Source organism: Aspergillus nomiae (assembly GCF_001204775.2).
Source record: "Aspergillus nomiae NRRL 13137 chromosome Unknown contig00524, whole genome shotgun sequence".
NCBI lineage: Eukaryota > Fungi > Ascomycota > Eurotiomycetes > Eurotiales > Aspergillaceae > Aspergillus > Aspergillus nomiae.
Window position 1 is genome coordinate 1 of NW_015378579.1, and position 20,554 is coordinate 20,554.

The window sequence follows — 20,554 nt, forward strand, 5'->3', positions numbered from 1 at the left end:
AAAAAAATATGCAGTGAAACCTGCTACGGGGATCAATGAGCTTAAGAGTAAAAGTTAAGAACGCGAACGGGTTGTATGATAAACGTAAATAGAAGGTAAGAGAGAAGGGCGAAGAAACATTGGCAAAGGAAATCGCAAGCCAAAAGCGGTCATGCCAAACAGGAGACATTCAGTGTTTCCCAGGTACCACTTCATTATCTCGATTCGTTTGACTCAGTCTAAATCCATCCAACTGCATTCATCCCGCGAAAAAAGACAACGCTTAAAACGGTACGCTTGGCCGACTGTCATCGACAGCGGATATCGGCCTCAGTAGACTACAAGCAATGGCAGGAACGGGAATGAGACATGATGGATAGAATTCTTGGCTCTCACTCATTTTCGCTATCAATTGGCGGGATATACAGAAGGGTAGCGCTTATTTTTGCATCATGAGCTGGACGAACTCGTTGTCTAAAATCGGTCAGCATCACCAGTTTCACAGCCGCACTAGATCTGGTGGGCATCTCAAAACGTACAGTCGATCCGGCCGTCACCATCCTGATCCGCCTCGCGGATCATCTCATCAACTTCATCATCGGTAAGCTTCTCGCCGATAGAGGTCATGACGTGGCGCAGTTCGGCAGCAGAGATAAAGCCGTTGTTATCGCGATCGAAAACCTTGAAAGCCTCCCGGATCTCCTCCTCAGAGTCGGTATCCTTCATCTTTCTCGCCATCATCGTAAGGAACTCTGATTGAACATTAACAACTATTTCATGTGTGTATCGTACGGAAGCCGTCTCGTACCAGGGAAGTCAATGGTGCCATTGTTGTCGGCGTCAACCTCGTTAATCATGTCCTGGAGTTCCGACTCAGAGGGGTTTTGGCCCAGAGAGCGCATGACAGTGCCCAACTCCTTGGTGGTGATCTGGCCTGCATATCATGTCAATTTATCAACGCCAAGACTACAACCGATCGAACAGAAAATGGGTAAAATTATGGCGGCTAAAGGATATTGGTCGAAGTTGAAGAGAGATTGAATAAAATGACTTGTACTAACCATCACCATCCTTGTCCTATTGGGAACCCAAGAAAGCCAAGTCAGCTTGTGTTCGAATAAAGGCTAATCAAACCCGATTTTCGCGAACGATGATAATGACTTACGAATAGGGAGAAGGCCTCCTTGTACTCAGAGACCTGTTCTTCAGTCAAAGAATCGGCCTAGAAGATGCGCTGTCAGCAATTTCGTTCAGAATGCTAGACGATCTGCCCCGCAAAGTGGGGGATTTTGAACACGACTGACAACGATGGAAGAAAGAATGACATACCATGGTGAATATGGACGGAGTATGAGAAAAAGTGGTGAACAAATAAGAAAAGGAACAAAGATACAAATGAGAATAGGTGGGAGGTTCAAGAAGTCGATCGCGTTGATAGTGGGGGGAAAGTTGGGAAGACGGGCGTTGTTTAAGGGGAACCGACCCAACTTACTTCAATCATAATAAATGGCCAGCCCGGCCGACCACAGAGCTGAGCGCCTCACAAGGCGGTCGCAAAACGTGACCCGCCCTAGCCATAAGATGCTCCGAGCGCCCTCTAAAAGGAGGAATGGCTAAGTCAAGCAAGCACTGCCCGATCTCTTTCTTCAGCTCCCTCTTGAATGCTGTAGCCTACGGATGAAAAATTTAGCGCTACTATCAAGATCATAAATAGATAGTCTGTCATTAGTGTCCTGTTCTAACGATATCTCCATGCCATATGTATGCCTGTGTAGACCTACACACATCTAGAGACAGCGTGGCACCCCGTCATTCATCCATACAGGAAAGCTTGAAGGCAAACGAATATTCGGTTACTGATCCTTAGTGGTGGCAATTTCAGGTACCTGAACCCCATCCTGATTCAATGATGACCTACAACATACAGCATGCGGCAGTTTGGACCGTGCTCCTCATGCGAGACATTAAGTCCATACTCCCATGGATGAATTGAATTTGACACTCGCCATATCATGGAGGTTTTCGTATATGGAGTAGATATCCATGGATGGCCCAGCGAGCAGTCAGAATATAGTAGTCTTCGATATACCTTCTATCAGTGCTAGAGATAAATTTAACTTTTAAATACGCCACCCTTCTTTTCTTCCCTGCAGCATATATGCGCCCATGATGTCTTGTTAACACAACACCTCTCACATAATGTCTGGAGGCCTCATGGGTCGAGATGCTTGTGGGGAGCCACACTAATTACAGGACCGTTACGGGTATAATATCACGTGATACAACCGCGGGACCTGATACCGCTATGCCGGATGAGGACTAGACCTCTTCCCCTTCACGTGGGCCGTCTCCGGAGATCGAGCTACGGAAGTATTGATGGTTAGTATCTATAGGATGAACAGTACTGCTTTTTATGATCTTACGCCCGTTGCGAATCGGAGCGCCCCTTTCTCATACTCGGGCTAGGCTTGCGGCGAACGACTACCCCAATCCATTGACCGACGATGACCAAGACTACCTAAAGGACACTCCGTCGAGAAGATAACCGCAAAGGATCCCAGAACTCCGCCCTTTCACAATGTGGCGCGATCGTACGAATTTGTAATGAATTCTTTTAGATTTTCTGCGCTCGGTGTGGTCATTGGCGGAAGAACTAACATCTCTCTCGCTCAGATATATCTCCTATCGTCAATCATTCGCGCATCATCCGGCCAAGAAACCTCGCTATATCGGAGCATCCAATGGCTTCTCCGATTCGCTATCACAACCAGAGGAAAGCCGCAGACTTATATCGGAATCAGGAGGACTAGATGATGATGGCGATGCAATTATCGAGATGGATGTGCTTCCCCCGCGGTGGGTCGACGTGCAGGAAGAAGTGACAGAGTTACTTGCCGACATTGCGCAGAAGTCCGCCCAATTGGATAAGCTACACCAGAAACACCTTCTACCAGGGTTCGGGGACGAAGAAGTAAGGAAACAAGATGAAAGTGTTATCGAGCGGCTCACACAGGAGATCACGCGCTCCTTCCATGAATGCCAGAAGGCGGTCCAGAAGGTTGAGTTGATGGTACGTGACGCAAAACAACAAGGTGGTGTAAGTAGTGGTGATGAAACTATGGCCAAAAATATTCAAATATCTCTTGCTTCACGAGTCCAAGAGGCAAGTGCTCGGTTCAGGAAGAAACAAAGCACATACTTAAAGAGTGAGGTCGCCGCTGTTTCCGTTTCATACATGTTAAAGCTGCTAACAGTGCTATTGATAGAATTGCGGGGGCTGGAGGGTGCAGCGAACCCTTTCGAACGATCTCCAACACCTGTACAAAATCCTTATACGGATCCCTCTTTGATGGAATCCGATGCAGACAAGTCCTTTTCGCAGACAACTCTGATGCAAACATCACAGCGGCTCAGGGGAGAGAATGACGCCGCCATAATGCAGCGAGAAAGGGAAATCAATGATATCGCCAAAGGTATTATTGAGCTATCAGACATATTCCGCGAACTTCAAGCAATGGTCATCGACCAAGGTACCATGCTGGACCGGATAGACTATAATGTTGAGAAAATGAATACAGAAGTTAAAGCTGCTGATAAGGAACTCAAAGTGGTAAGTCCTTACTAGTGCCATTATTGTATGTCTCAAAGATGATGCTAACTAGGCGTGCTATTTATAGGCCACTAATTACCAGCGGCGTACAACGAAGCGCAAAATCCTTCTATTATTGGTTATTATTGTCGCAGGGTTGTTCATCATACTTCTGGTCAAACCAAAACGACATGCTAGTAGTTCGCCAGCTCCCGCTCCAGACACCCCACAGCAACCTCCATCGAACGAACATCCACCTGTGGTCTCTCCCCGAACCTTCGAAACTGTCTATCGACGGAAGAGGCGCCCGTCTTTGGCTCCAGCTGCACGAAGCAAATGGGTGGATCCTGACATACACCGATAGCTCTAGCCCTTAACAGATACCATGATAGTAATTCATAATTTAAGTCAAATGAGTGTTGCAATAGAATGTCACAACAAGGTACATGCAAGGTAAATATTCGATACGGAGCAGTAGCTACTAACCTAATATAACAACAAAGGTATATGCATAATCACCGGGACATGATATATCATGCTTATTCTGCATATTCTTGATATTTCAGAGAGACACGGTCACCAGAAAGAAAGCAATCAGGGATCTATGAGACGAAGATATCAAAAAGATCGACCAACTAAGCTTTTCGCGAACCGAGAGCTTCACTTGGGAAGATTGCTTTCTTGCTGCAATAACTCGGCGACATCAGCGTCCAAATCACCACTGGCAAACTTAGCATAATCTTCTTCCTCATGAACGACCTTGCGTTTCTTAGAATGGAGCCCGTTTGGGTCATCTTGAAGACTACTTTGAACAGCTTCTGCGGTAAATCCGAAGCCAGACAATGAGAAGCCCGCAGTCGGTTCATGAGATTGGGCATTGTTCTGTGCAGCAAAATCCATCTCTTGCAGCTCCTGTTTTGGCGATCCAACGGGTGTAAGAGCTTCCACGGGTGGTGGGGTTAGAGCTTCAACCTCCGGACGCGTGACGGGATCTCCCTCGGAGTCTCCAAGGTGGGCGGCTGGCGAATCCTCGGCGGATAGCCCTCTCATGATTCCATCCTCCACCTCGCGTTTCTTCGCCTCAGTCTCCGATCTTCTTTCTGATAGCTGAGTAGCCAGAGACTGCTCCTTCGCCAACGCCGAGCGATTGGTCTCAAGAAGTTTTTCGAGACCATCAATGAGTGCTAATCGCGATTTTATTACCTCAGAGACGGAGCTCTCGGCATTCGCAAGTGCCTTCAATAGCTGGCTGAGTCGCGCGGCATGTACTGGAGGTGTCGGTAAAGGGGTACTGGGGTCATGCATCTTGTCATACTCGGCATTGGCTGTCGTCGCGGATGCACCTGAGGCGACCGTAGATTTTGATAGAGCCACTTGTAGTGGAACAAGGGGCTGGAGCTCAGAAGGCGTTGAACCAGACGAGCTCGAGAAGAGTGACCCGCCCAGAGGCGGCTTTTTACCGATGGAGCGTGATTTGTCAATTTCTGCCTATAATCAGTGGTTTGCGTCTATTAGGCTTGGGCTGAGACAAGCTTACCATCTACGCGCGCTTCAACCGCGTCCTGAATCGGCGGCTCAAAGATTGCCCGTTGTCTCCAGACCTCTACTACTCGCCGGAGCTTCTGCTGAATATCATTCGAAGCACCTTTGTACGCAGTAGCCGTCGCCTCTGCGATGATCTTCGTTATATTAGCTTGAATCCCCGTAACATTTGCGGATTAAACTGACTGGTGAAAATGCTATTAAGAAATCCTCCTTCCGTCGTGCTCTTGACTGTTGCGCGACCTCTAACGTCTGTATTAGCGCCTAGACGAAACCGAACCCTAGGCAAAGCCGTCACTATACCATTTGCAAGATATATCAAATTTAATCGCTTTGGCGCCGGGGAGTCACGAAGCTTTTGTAGCCAAAGTTGCGCAGTACGCTCAGCATGTCGCCTAGTATAAGACAAAGATGTTAAACAATATCAACGATTATAGCCAGCTGTCTAAGTACCTGTGGAACATAACCCATTGCGCGACAGTGACAATACCCTCCTGCGTCTCATTGAGGGCGGAAAGCTTCGCTTTCACAGCATCGTCTGTATAGGCCATACTGTAACTGTGACCGGAACTGGGATGAAGCAATTGATCCTTGGTTTTGGTAATAAATGAAGCTCAGTGAGAAAGATGTCTTGCTACAACTCCTAATATAGTCACTGATTGTTTTGCGGTGCAGACAGTACCAATCTTGGGTATTAAAACAAGTGAATGGAATACATAAGTAATGAGAACAATGACCAAGTGGCAATATGTCCTGAATTAAGACGGATGTGGAGATGTTTTGTTACCAAGAAGTACTCAGTGAAGCTCCGTTACACCTTCTAAGCTTTACTCACCGCCTTGAACGGCAGAATCATTCCCCCGGGAGACAATCAACACCCCATCTGTACCGCTTCTAGACGCCAGCTGGACCATCACATTCCCGTCAACTTCCCCTGACCACCTCCTTTGATCAAGAACTCATTGTGCATTCAGAACCAGCTCTATCATACTCACAGCTACCATGGCAGACCGATTCCCCTCCCTAGAAGACTTCTCCGCTGGTCAGGATCTCACATGCAACCCCCCGTTCCAAGTATGTACTAACTAACCGTTTCCTAGGCCAAACTGAAGTCGTGGAGACCAACGGCACAGATGCCGATGATTTCCTAGCCCGCGAACGAGCCGTTCTAGGTGACGATGCAGAGCAGTTTGCTACCCCTCAAGACCACGTCGCTAACACCGACGGTGTAAATGCTGGCGATGACGATTTACTGGGCGGTGCGGACGAGACTCCAGCTGGCGCAGCCCCCGAGATCTCCGGATTCGAATCTTCTTTCCCTGCTATTGAGACACAGAATGAGGTACGGATGTGGGCGTTACTGTCTTTATATAAGGCTGTTTAATTGACATGTGTTTCCGTGAACAGCAAGTTGCGCCTGGCGGCATGATCACTGGAACCGGCGCTCCTTTCCCGCCCACGGGCTTCTCAAGCTACCAAACTCCGGAGGAGGAATCCGAGCCCGTTAGGTATGTATTAGAGATCCCATCTACGATTGTCGTATATTGGGCGTATCGGCCGACGACGTACTCTCCTTCCCCATGACGCTAACTTGGGCACTCCTCTAGGGAATGGCGCGAAAGACGAGATGCGGACATTGCACGCCGCGCGGAGATTTCCGAAGAAAAGAAGCAAGCGACTGTTAAGAAGGCTCAAGAAGATATCGATGACTTTTACGTTTCCTATAACAATAAGACCGATAAATTGCATGCTCAGACTCGTGCGGATGCCGAACAATTCCTCGCCAATCGCGAAGACACTTCTTCCGGAGGTACCAGCTGGGATCGCATCGCAAAACTTGTTGATGTCTCTGGAAAGGGTGCCAAGGGTGGTGCAAGCGGGTCTGGCAAGGAGCGTTTCCGTCAGTTGTTGGTTGATCTGAAGAAGGATGAGAATGCCCCCGGTGCCAGTGGCATCTAGACCTTGTTTGCATTACAATGCATTTATTATGATTTCATTATTCTATCCTCCTTGCCAGGTGCATAGCACTCTTTTTCTCGATCCAGATACTCCATTACACAAGTTCTATTCTTCGGATACTCAGTTACGGTTGCGTTCTGTTCTTTATTTTCTTTCAACCGTGTTTTTCTATTGGAACTTTAACTTCTTGAAACTTATGTAGGTAGATAATATGCAACTTGTTCCGTACAGCGTACATAGACTGCTAGTATACCAGCAATAAGCCGCACTTCAAAGTGAATACATTGATTGAGTTTACTATAGACAACTCAGGAGTAGCCTGGGTAATTAGTTAATATATCTACAAAGTACAACCCAGTCACATTGTACAGAAAGAAGCATTGCATATTAAAAATGTATTAGAGGTGAATAGTAATTGGACAATGCACTATTTTTGAAACATGCAGAAAGATATACACGTCATTGCAGTCGGCCAGTATCCTGCATAAATCTTTAGTCAAGTTCAGTAATATCACCACCCGGCTCTCCCACTTCCTCAATCCTATTATCCTTCTTGCTTTCGGCTTCGATCTCTTCCAACTTCTTCCGACCTTCTTCTGTGGTAGCATCCACAATACCCTCCTCGAGGCTGAGCATACCGCTTTGCCCAAGCTTCTCCACAACGTCTTCTGCCTCCTCTACACTCATCTTGCCGAGGACCTTATTGACTTCATCTAAAGATTCAGAGCTCAATGCCTGCTGCAGGTCCTTCGAAAATGATTCAAAGATCTTGCGTGCTTCGACTTCGACAGGCTCGCTACTCTCCGCAGCAGGGATATTGATGGTGATCTTAGTGTTGGGATCAACTGCATGAAGCTGGATCTGCTCAACACCAGCGGGATCGTTGGATGCAGAACCGTCCTTAGCGAGCTCTGCTGCACGGGTCTTGATCTTATTGTAGGTTTCATTGACATCATTTCGGAAAAGCGTTGATGCTTGATGATCTTTCGTCGTGATACTGCATGCCAATCCATATTAGCTGTCTGATGACCCCATACTCCCTAGATAGAAAGGGTAACATACCGCTTGAAGAAGAGAGAAATGCCATCACGGCCCAAGGAGCGGCAATACTGGAGCAGTAGGCCGTGGTGAACGCATGTACGAGCATAGTCCTCTTTACCGTCCATTTGGCTATTGAATGCTTCGACTAGCAGGCCATCTGTTTCCTTCTCTGCGACGAGTTCTGGGTGCTCAGAGATGAACTGAAGCAAGGTACGGTAATCGTTACGGTTGATCTTTGCAAACCGCTTGGCCAGATCACTAGCCTTCATGTTTTCTGGGTCCTCTTCCTCTTCGTCAGCGGTCGCCTTCTGTGACGAAGACCCCGATACCGCGGCAGGGTTCAGCAGCTCGACAGATTCCGCCTTCTTGGCTTCAGTTTCTTTGCCCTTAGAGTCGTTCTTGGCGACAAAAGATGTGTCAAAGCCGGTATGTATCTGATCACTTGTGATTTTGCTGCTTTCTTCCTTCTCCAGTTCTGCGAGTTTCGCCAGCAATTCTTTCTGCAAGCCCTGTACCTTGTCCTTGTGTCCCTGCACACCCTTGATGTATTCCTTGAGAAGGTTGTCGGAGCTAACTTCGCCCATCTCCTTCTTAACCTGATCCACCAGTGAGCTCATCATTTGAGAATACTTTGGCTGTTCTTTCTCATGCGTGTATACACCGGCCGGTGGGGCAGGGGGCTGATCTTCTGATGGATTGCTTGCCGACTCCATGAGGACCTGAAAAACCACTTCTTCGGGGTTTTTCGAGGAACCCTCATGCTGTTGGAGTGACTTCAGGAGTTGGTCTATGCGGGATAGAAGTCCGTCGTTAATGATACGCTCGTACTTGAGAGTTTCGATTTCATGGCGGCGTTGCATGCGCTGCTGATGAATCTGGGCCTGTTTGGCACGGATGAAAGAGCGCTTGTCGACATTAGGGTGTACTTCGATGTCTGAATCATCAGACAGCTCAAGCGCATCCCATTTGCTGTAATCGAGCACCATCTTGAACAAATCTCGACAGGAGGGGTAATAGTTGCAGGTGGGGTAATACTAAATAGTAGATGAAGTAGTAAATAGAGAAAAATGGGTTTAAACTATATGTGAGAGATCAGTCAGAGACACTTTTAACTCATCATAATTAACGGAGAATCCTACCAGTGACTATATAGGACCTCAACAAAATAGGTTCCAAATAAATGTATCGTCCAGGTCGAGCTCTCATCGAAAGCTCTCGATCAGCTTCGATGGCTGCGGAACCGCCCCAGGCGGTGTCGGATGGCAGAACAAACGCCGATTGCGTCTCCATCGATGCGGCGATTATCGGGCTGGTTTCGCGCGGTGTTCAGCTGCAGCTGACTAGTACTCACTATACTCCGACACCCGTGTTAATTTGCACAGCGGACATTGGCTTCTGCATTGTCATGAATACGACTGTATTTTTGTTTGTCTAATGAGGATATGGCACCCTATTCTCTCTCATGACATCCTTCTAGTTAGCCGTTCGATTCCGCTTCAATTTACATTTCCGAAATGCGCGGAGTCCGGGTGCTTGGGGCTTGGACTCCAGTATTCACCGCGAGGCAGTTCGTTCAGCCAAGAGGAAGCATTCTCAGAGAGCTGTACCCTGGAGTTCAGACACATTCATGTGTAACTGGAGTCTATAGTGGCCAAAGCCGGCTGTTTTCGGGAGTCGCGGCTTCATTGTGCAACAGTACTAGCAACTGCCGTCTCCAGCCCCCTACGAGTTACCTCCAGAACGATGTCCTTAGACGTGTCTTTCCTCAGTCGCGCCCCTCTCACGGTTTACGGTTTTTCTCCTCTACGCACCGGTATCTAGAATCCAAGCCAACCACCCAATCGACGAATACTTCTCAGGCGAACAATGCAAGCAATGAAAAGGAGGATGAAGAGGTAGACAAAGGCTTCGAACTATCTGAACGGGCAGCGCAGGCAGCAAAAGTCAATCTCAGCGCAAAGTTGGCTAAAGACGGTGCATCCGGAAAGAAATCAGGGTTTAAAGAAATATGGAGACTTCTATCCATTGCACGGCCAGAGGCCAAGAAGCTCGGGTTTGCTTTCTTGTTTTTGCTGGTTTCGTCATCCATCACCATGTCGATTCCCTTCTCTATTGGGAAGATCATGGATGCGGCGACAAAGTCTACTACTGAAGGGGGCAGTGAACTCTTCGGCCTTAGTCTGCCAATGTTCTATGGAGCTTTGGCCGGAGTCCTCACTCTGGGCGCTGCAGCAAATTATGGTCGCATCATTATTCTGCGCATTGTTGGTGAACGCATTGTTGCCAGACTTCGCTCGAAGCTCTTTCGTCAGACATTCATTCAGGATGCAGAGTTTTTCGACGCGAATCGAGTTGGTGATTTGATCTCTCGACTTAGCTCGGATACAATTATTGTCGGAAAGAGTATTACGCAGAATTTATCCGATGGCTTGCGGGCAGCAGTGAGCGGTGCAGCCGGCTTCGGATTGATGGCATATGTCAGTCTTAAGCTCTCCAGCATTCTGGCTCTATTGCTTCCTCCCATTGGCCTTGGAGCTTTCTTCTATGGAAGGGCGATTCGCAACTTGAGTCGCAAGATTCAAAGGAACCTAGGAGACTTGACAAAAATTGCCGAGGAGCGTTTGGGCAATGTGAAAACAAGTCAGTCTTTTGCGGGTGAAGTTATTGAGGTCAACAGGTACAACAGCCAAGTGCGCAAGATCTTCGAACTCGGCAAGAGAGAATCCGTGATTAGTGCGACTTTCTTTAGTTCCGTATGTATATTACACTCCGATCTACATACTTCAGAGATCTAACTATTCGCAGACCGGTTTTATGGGCAATATGACGATCTTGGCACTCCTTTATGTAGGAGGAGGAATGGTTCGATCTGGTGCTATCAGTATCGGAGAGTTGACCTCGTTCCTGATGTATACAGCCTACGCAGGTTCTAGCATGTTTGGTCTGTCTAGCTTCTACTCCGAACTCATGAAGGGTGTTGGAGCAGCTAGCCGGCTTTTCGAATTGCAGGACCGCAAGCCGACGATATCTCCAACCAAGGGTACAAAGGTTGTCTCTGCTCGTGGCCCTATTCGCTTTGAGAATGTGTCGTTTAGCTACCCAACACGGCCTGCTGTTCCCATCTTCACAGACCTGAACTTCGAGATTCCTCAGGGAACTAATGTTGCTATCGTTGGACCTTCGGGAGGAGGCAAATCTACCATTGCTTCCATTTTGCTTCGGTTCTATCTTCCCACTAAGGGTCGGGTTCTGATCGATGGAAAGGATATCGGTGAGATGAATGCTAAATCTCTTCGGAGAAAGATTGGCATTGTGTCTCAAGAGCCCGTTCTTTTCTCGGGCTCTATCGCGGAGAACATCTCATACGGAAGCCCGCAGGCAACAAGGTCTGCGATTGTCGCAGCTGCCAGGAAGGCGAACTGCCAATTTATTAGTGACTTCGTAAGTATCGACTAAGCGTGTCTAGTTTTCGATTGTGTCTGACATTCTACAGCCTGATGGCCTTGATACTCAAGTGGGTCCTCGAGGAGCTCAGCTCTCCGGCGGACAGAAGCAACGCATTGCTATTGCCCGTGCCCTAATTAAAGACCCTGATATCTTAATTCTCGATGAAGCGACTTCTGCTCTTGACGCAGAATCTGAGACTTTAGTGAACAGTGCTCTTGCTGCTTTGCTCCGCGGGAACAACACGACAATCAGCATTGCCCATAGGCTCTCTACCATCAAGCGGTCCGACACTATCATCGTCCTCGGTCCCGACGGTAAGGTAGCCGAACAGGGTTCATACGAAGAGCTCAGCTCTCGTCCTGACGGTGCTTTCACAAAGTTGATGGAATGGCAAATGAGTGGTGGCGATGTCTCTCAGCCTCCGACGGACGCTCCTGTCAGCCCTCTGACCGAAGAAAAATTGTGGCAGATGCAGGAAGAAGAGCAAGAAGCTGTCTCCAGACAAGATGAGCAGCAGAAGAGCGAATAACTGACATTCTAGCAAGACTACCTTGTTCAAGGGTAGCTTGTCCATTTCCTTCTCGAGTTCGTTTCTTTTTCACTGTAGAGATTCATTTTTATATGTTCACCCAGTTATTTATACACTTACCTCTTGGATGGTTGGAATGATCGACTATCGCGGATGTATCTATACCTTTTGATTTGCTGCTTTGGACCGATGGGACATGCGTCTTTCTATATATTGAACAGTTAGACAAGTGGGATAGAGAAAAAGTAATACGCATCTCCACTTACTATCAACAAAGAGGGCAATATATGTCATAACAATAATCGTCGAAGGGCCTTTTTATATAAAACCTTCGATTTCTGTACTCCAGAAAATGAATTGAATGATAAACCCGCCAAAAAGATGGTTAGACTTTATAGAGCCGTCAATGGTCAAGGATGCATATGATACATCAGATGATCAGCTCAGCGGTCTAACGGCCGGGCTTGGCAGGTGACCCTGTTATCGCTTCATACAGAGTACTGCGGAGATCCAGTTCCCCTCCAACATTCTCCTTATATCCAGGTTTCCCGGGTTGATCATGGATTGATTGATCCCATCGTTTCTACTTCCAGAAAGTGAATTTTAATACCACACTATAATCGAAAGCAATGAATCGCTTCCGGAGATGGATCTCTCCCCGGTCGGAATATGAGCCACTCGAGCAACCTCCGCATGACGGAGAGGATCGCCACTTGATATCTTCCCAAACACTACCAGAGCCACGCTTCTCCAGGTTTGAATATGGGGTATTCTTCCTCCTTGGGGTTTCCATGCTCTGGGCATGGTACGTCTTATTTCCGGCGCTCAGATGGCTATACCGGAGTATACTCAATGCTGACCAGATTGTGTCACAGGAACATGTTCCTCGCCGCTGCACCGTATTTCTATCACCGCTTCAGCTCGGATGAGTGGGCTGTGGCCCATTACCAGGCCTCCATTCTCATTGTGTCGACCGTCACAAACTTGGGCTCATCGTTCACTCTCGCGAAGCTGCAGAAATGGACGTCATACCCGAAACAGATCACGGTTTCGCTGCTGATCAATATCGTGATCTTCACGTTGCTCGCATTATCTACCGGTCTTCTGAAAAACGCTTCCGTTGGATTATATTTTAGCTTCCTGATGCTTATGGTATTCGGAACTAGTTGCGCGACCGGAATGAATCAGATCGGCGTATTTGCCTATGTCTCTGGTTTTGGGAGACCAGAATATACTCAAGCTATTATGGCAGGCCAAGGCCTAGCAGGTGTCCTGCCATGCATCGTGCAGATACTCTCTGTTTTGGCTGTCCCAGAGCAAACAGGGGAACAGAACATCCCACAAGAGTCGTCCAAATCGGCATTCTTGTACTTCATAACTTCTACTTTTGTATCGCTATCGGCACTGGTTGCCTTCGGTTCCCTTGTTAGGCGACGGGCGAACACCATGTCCAAATTCGCGCAGAGTTCATCTGACGCTACTTCTGACCACACAGGTCGCAAGTCTGTCAGCCTCTGGAGTCTTTTCAAAAAGCTTCGTCTCATGGCTCTTGCGCTTTTTTTCTGTTACACTGTCACTATGATGTTTCCTGTCTTCACAGCAAAGATCGAATCAGTCCGGGACCCACAGGGTAGTTCCCGTTTGTTCCAACCGGCTGTTTTCATCCCGCTGGCGTTCTTGTTCTGGAATGTAGGAGACTTGGCTGGAAGGATATTAGTCCTTATTCCCCAATTATCATTAACCCACCGGCCTTTTGCTCTGTTCATCCTGGCAATTGCTCGCATTGGGTTCCTCCCCCTTTATCTTCTATGTAACATACGCGGTCGAGAGGCCGTCGTGAAGAGTGATTTCTTCTATTTATTCGTTGTGCAATTGCTTTTTGGCATTGGCAATGGTTATCTTGGAAGCAGCTGCATGATGGGCGCTGCTCAATGGGTCTCTGAGGATGATCGTGAGTCGGCGGGTGGATTTATGAGCTTGATGCTGGTAGGAGGCTTAACTGCTGGCAGTCTGCTGAGCTTCTTTCTTTCTAGTGTGTGATTTTGAATGCCTGCGTCTGTTTCCTTGTTCACCCAGGTCACGGGCTATGACATCTAGCAGTCTACAGATAGATATTAGAATGTGCTCTACCGCATCTAGCTGCAACAATAGAACCAATTATCATACCTCTCGTTTCTTTTGTAACATGTTCTAGACAGCCATTTTCCCACCACAATACGACAAGGAACAAGCAATACTGACCCTAGAGCCGTGAATCCTGGATGGTACGCAACACTCATAGCGGACATTGCTCTGTATAAAATGCAAAGTACTACTTCAAGCTTTTGGACAGTGTCTGTTTCATGACACCAATTCACAAAATACTAGGACTAACGCTAGTCCTACCCATCTGCAGTGCTCATATCATAACATCATTACTCTGCGTCGCAGGTTGTTACGTCCCACCGAGGTATACAACACAAAACAACCCAAGCCCTAACTATAAAACCAAGCCAAAAACATAAGCCAACTTCAACGAATCCCACAACGCCTCATTCTCTTTCAAATCAGAATCAAACAACTTCTGATACCTCACCCGATCTTCATGGTTCAATTCAAACCCCCTCGCCCTCCGACAACACCCACACTCCACCGTACAATGCCCCAGCCGAATCCTCTTCTCCGTATCCCTCTCCCTCTCGCAGCACCCACAACTCCTCCCACAACACCCTCCCCTGCCCGCACAATCATCTCTCAAATACCCCAGCAGATACCACTCCGGATTGCTCCTCCAGGTCACATACGCCCTCTGCAACGGCCCCGGCGGAACAGACGCCTCCCGCCGGTAAAACTCCCGCTCCAGGTGCCAGTACTTCCTCGCCAGGTCCTCTAGCTCCATTCGCCATTTTGCCAGCTGCGCGCGTTGCTCGGTGCTTAGCGGTGGGCGGTCGTCGGAGGTCAGCGCTTTGATCTCCTCGCGCAGGTAGATCTCGCGCTGCCCTATTTCCCGCAGGTGAGTGTCCATCTTGATTATGTCTTTTGCCCATTCGGGGTCGATTTGGTTCTTCTGGGGGCCGTGCGCGTGTTGGACATGACGGAGGTGTTGGGCCCAGCTTGGTTTGCCCAGTTTTATCAATAGCTTTTCGAATTTGGAGGTCATTGTTGTTGGTGTTTTTTTTTATCGGGGTTGGTGGGATATGTATGTGGGTGTTTAGGAGATCGGTGATGGTACCGTGGGTTCGGGGTGGCTTTCTGTTCCGATGAGGTGTCATGCATACTTCAGTGTTGGGGGGTTTCTGAGGGGTGAATATGCTTGGACTTCGTCATATCTTGACGAGAAGCACCAGAAATCAGGCTATGTTTGATATTCCTCGTAAAAGCAAGCAATGTTATAGGTATTGTAAAGATCAAAATTCCCGGTAAACGCCATGCTAAGCCGTCTATATATGCCCCCAGTAGCGCCAGAAGTGAAAGATGAGTCGCTTGATGCCTCCATTATGCACAGATCAAAGTCAGAAAAAATCCTTCTCATCCAGCCACTGAGAGTCAATTGCATAGGCTACCAAGTCGGCAGCACAGCACATGTCCTCATGGCCGCGCTCAAGATGCAGAAGGTCCAGGACGGCATGTAGTCGATCCTCAAGTGTGGATTTCAGTTGAGAAACTTGTTTCTGCGTATCTTCTGCACTCTTCACTGTAATGACTTTGTCCTTCTTTGTCGATTTGTCTGTTTGTCTTTTGAGTCCCTTATTAGACGAGCATGGGGCTAGGGGCTGTCGTGGTGCCGGAAGCGAAACCTCCGGCTTCCTGTTCTTGAGCAAAGACTTAAGCAGAAAGAGAAGCCAGACGAGGTTAGTGCGTGGCGCATACTCAGCCCAGATGCCGGGGATATCGGGCGTCTTCTCTGTCTCGAGGGGGTTCCCATTGTAGAGCTGAGCACGCATACTGTTGGGCGTTAGCGGGTATTTTTGAAGCCCCTAATTTATAGGACGATACTCACTATCTATAAGTGTCTCTCAGCATGGCCTCATCCTCATCACGCCCGATAGCATCGAAGATCTGCTTCTTATCGAGATCCGACGATGCTACTTCGACAACTGCTCCTGACTCCTCAACGCGTAGTTCCGCGCGAGAAAGTGAATAATCAATAATTGTAGTCTCTAGGGTGCTCAAGCCAAATCCGCTTGAGTGTGACTGACTCATTACTTCGAGGTCTGTCGGGGGGTTCATAGAGCCATCTGGCCGGGTGCTTCTAATACAAACATTTCCGAGATGGAGATCTCGATGCTAGATACGTGTCAATACTATTCGGTCTCCAAGGCTTCTTAGAATGAGGCCTACCTCAAATAGGGCATACTCCTCGGCTCGCGCGAGAGCCATTGCCACTCCCCAAAAGATATCGTAAATCTGGAAGGTTGATGACCAAGCAAACTTTTCAAGCTCACAGCCAGCATCGTCCATCTCCACGATAGCCCACAATTGTGAGTCAGGATACGCCCTTTTGCTGGATGGATTGGGGTTCAAGCAGTCATCTTTGGTCTTCTTGTAGTGGTCCCAAGCAGACTGAAAAGACTCTGGGAATCGACCTTGGACCACATGGATCTCCCGAAAGCGAGCAAATCCGGGAATTGGGTCCAAATATTTGAGCATCTTGACTTCGGACACGATTTCTTCGATACTGGTAAACTTCTTCGAACCAGGCCCACTCTGAGCTCGTAAGGGTACAACTTTGAACACGTTGTCACCGTACGCTTTTAGGCGAGCAAGCTTAGATCTAGACATTTCTTTCTTGCACATCTCTTCGCGCAGACGGAGCTTATAGACCTCTCCGTACGAACCTTCTGCGATCTTCACTACCTCCAGCAAATTTCCGGCACGAGCAGCCCAGGAGCCGAATTTTTGCACACCCTGTGCCGCAACTGGCGATAAGGCCTCGTTCAAGATGCGACGAACGTATGCATTCACTTTATCATCCATTACACACCCAGATGACAAACGGGGCGGGACTTTGTTTCTCCTTGCTCGTCTCTCACCCTGCCTCTCGGTTTCTGCACTGCATGTATCCTCTTTCTGTTCTTTTTGATTCTCATGCTGCTCTTGAATTTCTTGTTCATCTTGTGGTTTTGGCGCTGCCGTCCTCGAACAGATTCTAACTTCCACCATCGTCTCATATTTCTTCCGTGGTTTCGGGACGTTGTCCGGAGGGCACTCCTCGGTAGTCTCTTCGTCATATTTCGGTTCAGTTGACACTACCTCGGGTTTATGCACTGGCGGTGCAGTTTGAGTAAGGTCTGTCTTCTCAGCGGGAATTTTTGGCTGGTCGGTTTTGTCTTCCTTTTGCTGAGATGGGGTCGCTTCGTTTATTTTGACCTCAGCCAGCCGAGCTTGGATGCGATCCACAGCTTCATCAACGGCCTTCGAAGTTGTTTCCTCTATCGGTTTTGCTGGACTTCGCTGTTCGAACACAGCTCGTGGGGCATCTGCTCTTCGCTTTCCGTATACTCGTTTCGGCGCAGCGGTGCGTGTCTTGGTTCTCGGTTTCGGGGTACGGTCGCCTGTAAAGGCGGGCGAAAAAGTCGACGCCATTGCTATCTGTTAGGTCGAAATCCGCCCTGAGACGTTGATTCTATTCTCCAAATCCCAGTCGAGAGAGTAATCGTCAAAACAGCTTCATTAGGGGTTGACGGAGGGCCTATTGATTCTTTTCCGCAAAGGGACTAGCGTTCTAGTTGCTCTGGTGAACTGCATTATGTAATTATGGATTGGCTCAACCAATCATGGTTGATTGACATCATCCACCCATTCTTCCAGGCAGTTAAGGCACCAGTGAGGCATCAGCCCGCAGAAATGACGGAGCGCATGGATTTAGAGGTATACAACTTGTCCTTCCAAGAGTCAACGAACAGAATTTAGTATGCAATTCCCTTCGGGTGTTCATTATCCTCCCCAGCCTAAGCTGACAAGGATACGGTGTCTCTCCAAACCCAAGTGACAAATACAAAAAGGTACTGATTTACACCATATACGGAGAAGATATATTTTGCCATTGAGACCCCCTGCTTGGGACCTACATGACATACTCCACAAACCACAACTTAAGTTTGTGATCCAAATATGTTAACTAATGTCATATCTTGTTTTCTTCTCTTGGCGTCATTTTGCGAGAAATTAAACTTCAGCCTCAGATCGACATGGTAGGATTCAAGTCTGGCCGGTGGACCCTGAAAGTCCAGGCAAGGCTGTCGGGAACCGCTTTAGGAAGTTCCTCAGTTGGTTGTGTCTGATGGATTCTTTCCCGCAAGCTTAGCTGCCTCCTTACGGCTACTTGCATCCGGTGGACGAGTGTCAGCCATTACACGTAGAAGAGATCAACGGCTAACGGTTTTGAATTCTGATCGAATAATTGCCACGGACTTGGAGGCCTGAAGAAGCCAATTTGCTCGCATTCAACAATGGAACCTCTTGTTGAGTCACGAAGACTCATCTTGAGTCCTCCTGCACGTACCATTAGAATCAGGCAGCAGGATTATCACTTCACATTTATAATCACCGTTGATTGACCACATGTGAAGTGATGGAAAGCGTTTTCTTGCTAGTACATTTGTGATGAAGGACCATTGGCTCGACGCCTCCTTCGAGGCTGTCTTGTGCCCAGCCGTCATCTTAGTGCTGACCATCCCACATATTCGCCACGTCTTCAAACAGCTTTCAACTACAGATAGGCAAGGTTATGGCCTGGTAAGTGGCTATGAAGATGAAGATGGAATGGCAACAGATAAGTCCGAGAAAGGAACCTCGGATATTACCCAGAGAGTTATCCTATTCATCACGGCAGTTGTTGCTGTGTTGACTGCATTGTTGTCATCCCTGAATGCGACAAGCCATGATAGCTCACCACCAGGGATCGAACAATGGCTACAGTTCTCCGCTTGGGTATGATGAACTCGACCATGTCCATATTTGTATATTAACACATCCAGGCTCTGCTGCTCGTTCAAGAATGTATCGTCATCTCTCGCGCCTTACCCCAAGAGAGGTATGACCTAGGGATCTGGAGTACCATTTCCGCTCTTCTGCTCAGCATCGCAGGAGTCTTTCTGGATGGTTTGTGGACCAACCCCAATGCATCAGGGTCGAGTATATCCTTGGCTGCTGTCAAATTCACTGCGGGAATCATCCTATCCTTTGCCAACATTTCTTTTTCCCGTCGACCAGAGGTATATTTAGGGAGCAAGCCAGTCGATCGTCAACGGACCGTTTCCTTTCTCAGCAGATACACATTCTCGTGGCCAGTGCCCATTTTGTCAAAAGCCGCGCGGAACAAACAACTTGAACCCGAAGACTTCCCTGCAATAGGGTATGAGGTGCGCGCACGAACCTTGTATGATCGTTGGCTTTCTTGCACCCACCCCAAATTATGGAGGAAATTATTGAAAATTTACCGGACAACCTGGATCGTTCAAGTCGCCATCCAACTGCTTACTGCGGTGGCACATTTCCTGCCTCAAGCTTTGTTGTTCCTTACCCTTCGTTTGCTCGAAGAGCGTGATGCACACGCAGACAATCAGAAACAACTGTGGATCACGACGGTCGGTCTCGGCGGATCCCTTTTCATATCATCTTGGCTGGAGTCGTTGCTGCAATGGGTGGTATCTATGGAGCTAGAATTGCCGATCCGAGAGCAGCTATCTGCAGCTATTTTCAGCAAAGCACTCAGGATAAAGGAAGTTGTGAATGTGAACTCACATGATTGCTCTGAGAGTAAAGCATCATCTAGCGAGTGTGGTGGTGATGATGATGATGATGATGATGATGATGAAGATGGCGAGGATGGCCCACCAAAAACGAAACAATCCATGACCAACCTTCTAGGGGTAGACGCTGTGACAATTGCAACTTTTGCAAAATTCAGCCATACCCTCCTAGATACCATCATTCAGTTCATTCTTGCTATCGCCTTTCTTACAAACATTCTGGGTTGGATGCCGGTACTGTGGGCTTGCACGGTCCCAGCGGTATTGATTCCGGTGAATTACGTTCTGGCCCAGAAATACAGCAAAGCAGAGGATGCGCTCATGACAGCAAGCGATCGAAGAATGGCTGTCTTATCTGAGATGCTACAGGGCATTCGCCAGATTAAATTTGATGCCCAAGAAGATCAATGGAACAGCAAGGTGCAGACTCTACGTTCCAACGAGATCAAGAGACAAGACCGGGTTTTCCAGTTCAATCTCGCACTGATTGCCGTATGGTCTTGTGGTCCCCTTTGCATGAGCTTGATTTCACTAGCAACCTATTTCGTGGCCAACAGGACTCTATCTCCCTCCGTTGCCTTCACGGCCCTCTCCGTTTTTCAAAGCTTATCGGCCACACTTTCCAACTTCCCAGAAACAATCAGTGACTTAATGAATGCCATGGTGAGCGCGCGACGCATCGAACAATACCTTGAGTTACCGGAACATAATAATTGCCACACAGATGGGGAGGCA

At 48.1% G+C, this 20,554-nt stretch overlaps 10 protein-coding genes across 10 annotated transcripts; 5 read left to right on the top strand and 5 right to left on the bottom strand.

Annotated features, from left to right (window-relative positions):
* Positions 1–3: 3 nt before the first annotated feature.
* On the bottom strand, positions 4–1,430 carry ANOM_009827 (calmodulin; the record flags this gene model as incomplete). The annotated part of the gene is made up of 6 exons (XM_015555083.1): positions 4–453; positions 519–731; positions 788–913; positions 1,041–1,056; positions 1,145–1,201; positions 1,309–1,430. Coding segments are annotated over 6 exons (513 nt in total), but the record flags the coding sequence as incomplete, so codon positions are not given.
* Positions 1,431–2,557: 1,127 nt separating this feature from the next.
* Positions 2,558–3,990, top strand: ANOM_009828 (t-SNARE syntaxin TLG2; the record flags this gene model as incomplete). Its single annotated transcript, XM_015555084.1, has 4 exons — positions 2,558–2,580; positions 2,653–3,185; positions 3,246–3,589; positions 3,657–3,990. The coding sequence occupies 4 exons, from the start codon at positions 2,558–2,560 to the stop codon at positions 3,930–3,932; spliced, it is 1,176 nt and encodes a 391-aa protein (XP_015401806.1). The 3' UTR covers positions 3,933–3,990.
* Positions 3,991–4,217: 227 nt separating this feature from the next.
* ANOM_009829 (CTD-interacting domain-containing protein) lies at positions 4,218–5,661 on the bottom strand (the record flags this gene model as incomplete). Its single annotated transcript, XM_015555085.1, has 5 exons — positions 4,218–5,052; positions 5,106–5,247; positions 5,297–5,355; positions 5,414–5,505; positions 5,564–5,661. 5 exons carry the CDS (start codon positions 5,659–5,661, stop codon positions 4,229–4,231), a joined length of 1,215 nt encoding a protein of 404 aa, XP_015401807.1. The 3' UTR covers positions 4,218–4,228.
* Positions 5,662–6,112: 451 nt separating this feature from the next.
* Positions 6,113–7,069, top strand: ANOM_009830 (clathrin light chain CLC1; the record flags this gene model as incomplete). Its single annotated transcript, XM_015555086.1, has 4 exons — positions 6,113–6,152; positions 6,211–6,452; positions 6,518–6,618; positions 6,718–7,069. 4 exons carry the CDS (start codon positions 6,113–6,115, stop codon positions 7,067–7,069), a joined length of 735 nt encoding a protein of 244 aa, XP_015401813.1.
* A 492-nt stretch (positions 7,070–7,561) lies between these two features.
* On the bottom strand, positions 7,562–9,096 carry ANOM_009831 (Hsp90 co-chaperone CDC37; the record flags this gene model as incomplete). Its single annotated transcript, XM_015555087.1, has 2 exons — positions 7,562–8,066; positions 8,132–9,096. The coding sequence occupies 2 exons, from the start codon at positions 9,094–9,096 to the stop codon at positions 7,562–7,564; spliced, it is 1,470 nt and encodes a 489-aa protein (XP_015401812.1).
* Positions 9,097–9,624: 528 nt separating this feature from the next.
* Positions 9,625–12,086, top strand: mdr2 (ATP-binding cassette permease mdr2; the record flags this gene model as incomplete). The annotated part of the gene is made up of 3 exons (XM_015555088.1): positions 9,625–10,863; positions 10,916–11,551; positions 11,604–12,086. The coding sequence occupies 3 exons, from the start codon at positions 9,625–9,627 to the stop codon at positions 12,084–12,086; spliced, it is 2,358 nt and encodes a 785-aa protein (XP_015401815.1).
* A 542-nt stretch (positions 12,087–12,628) lies between these two features.
* Positions 12,629–14,126, top strand: ANOM_009833 (nucleoside transmembrane transporter FUN26; the record flags this gene model as incomplete). Its single annotated transcript, XM_015555089.1, has 2 exons — positions 12,629–12,891; positions 12,962–14,126. The coding sequence occupies exons 1-2, from the start codon at positions 12,716–12,718 to the stop codon at positions 14,124–14,126; spliced, it is 1,341 nt and encodes a 446-aa protein (XP_015401814.1). The 5' UTR covers positions 12,629–12,715.
* A 554-nt stretch (positions 14,127–14,680) lies between these two features.
* On the bottom strand, positions 14,681–15,225 carry ANOM_009834 (uncharacterized protein; the record flags this gene model as incomplete). The annotated part of the gene is made up of 2 exons (XM_015555090.1): positions 14,681–14,795; positions 14,870–15,225. 2 exons carry the CDS (start codon positions 15,223–15,225, stop codon positions 14,681–14,683), a joined length of 471 nt encoding a protein of 156 aa, XP_015401810.1.
* Positions 15,226–15,577: 352 nt separating this feature from the next.
* Positions 15,578–17,651, bottom strand: ANOM_009835 (uncharacterized protein; the record flags this gene model as incomplete). Its single annotated transcript, XM_015555091.1, has 3 exons — positions 15,578–16,010; positions 16,066–16,352; positions 16,407–17,651. 3 exons carry the CDS (start codon positions 17,649–17,651, stop codon positions 15,578–15,580), a joined length of 1,965 nt encoding a protein of 654 aa, XP_015401809.1.
* A 1,020-nt stretch (positions 17,652–18,671) lies between these two features.
* ANOM_009836 (ABC transporter) lies at positions 18,672–20,554 on the top strand (the record flags this gene model as incomplete). The annotated part of the gene is made up of 2 exons (XM_015555092.1): positions 18,672–18,998; positions 19,046–20,554. Coding segments are annotated over 2 exons (1,836 nt in total), but the record flags the coding sequence as incomplete, so codon positions are not given.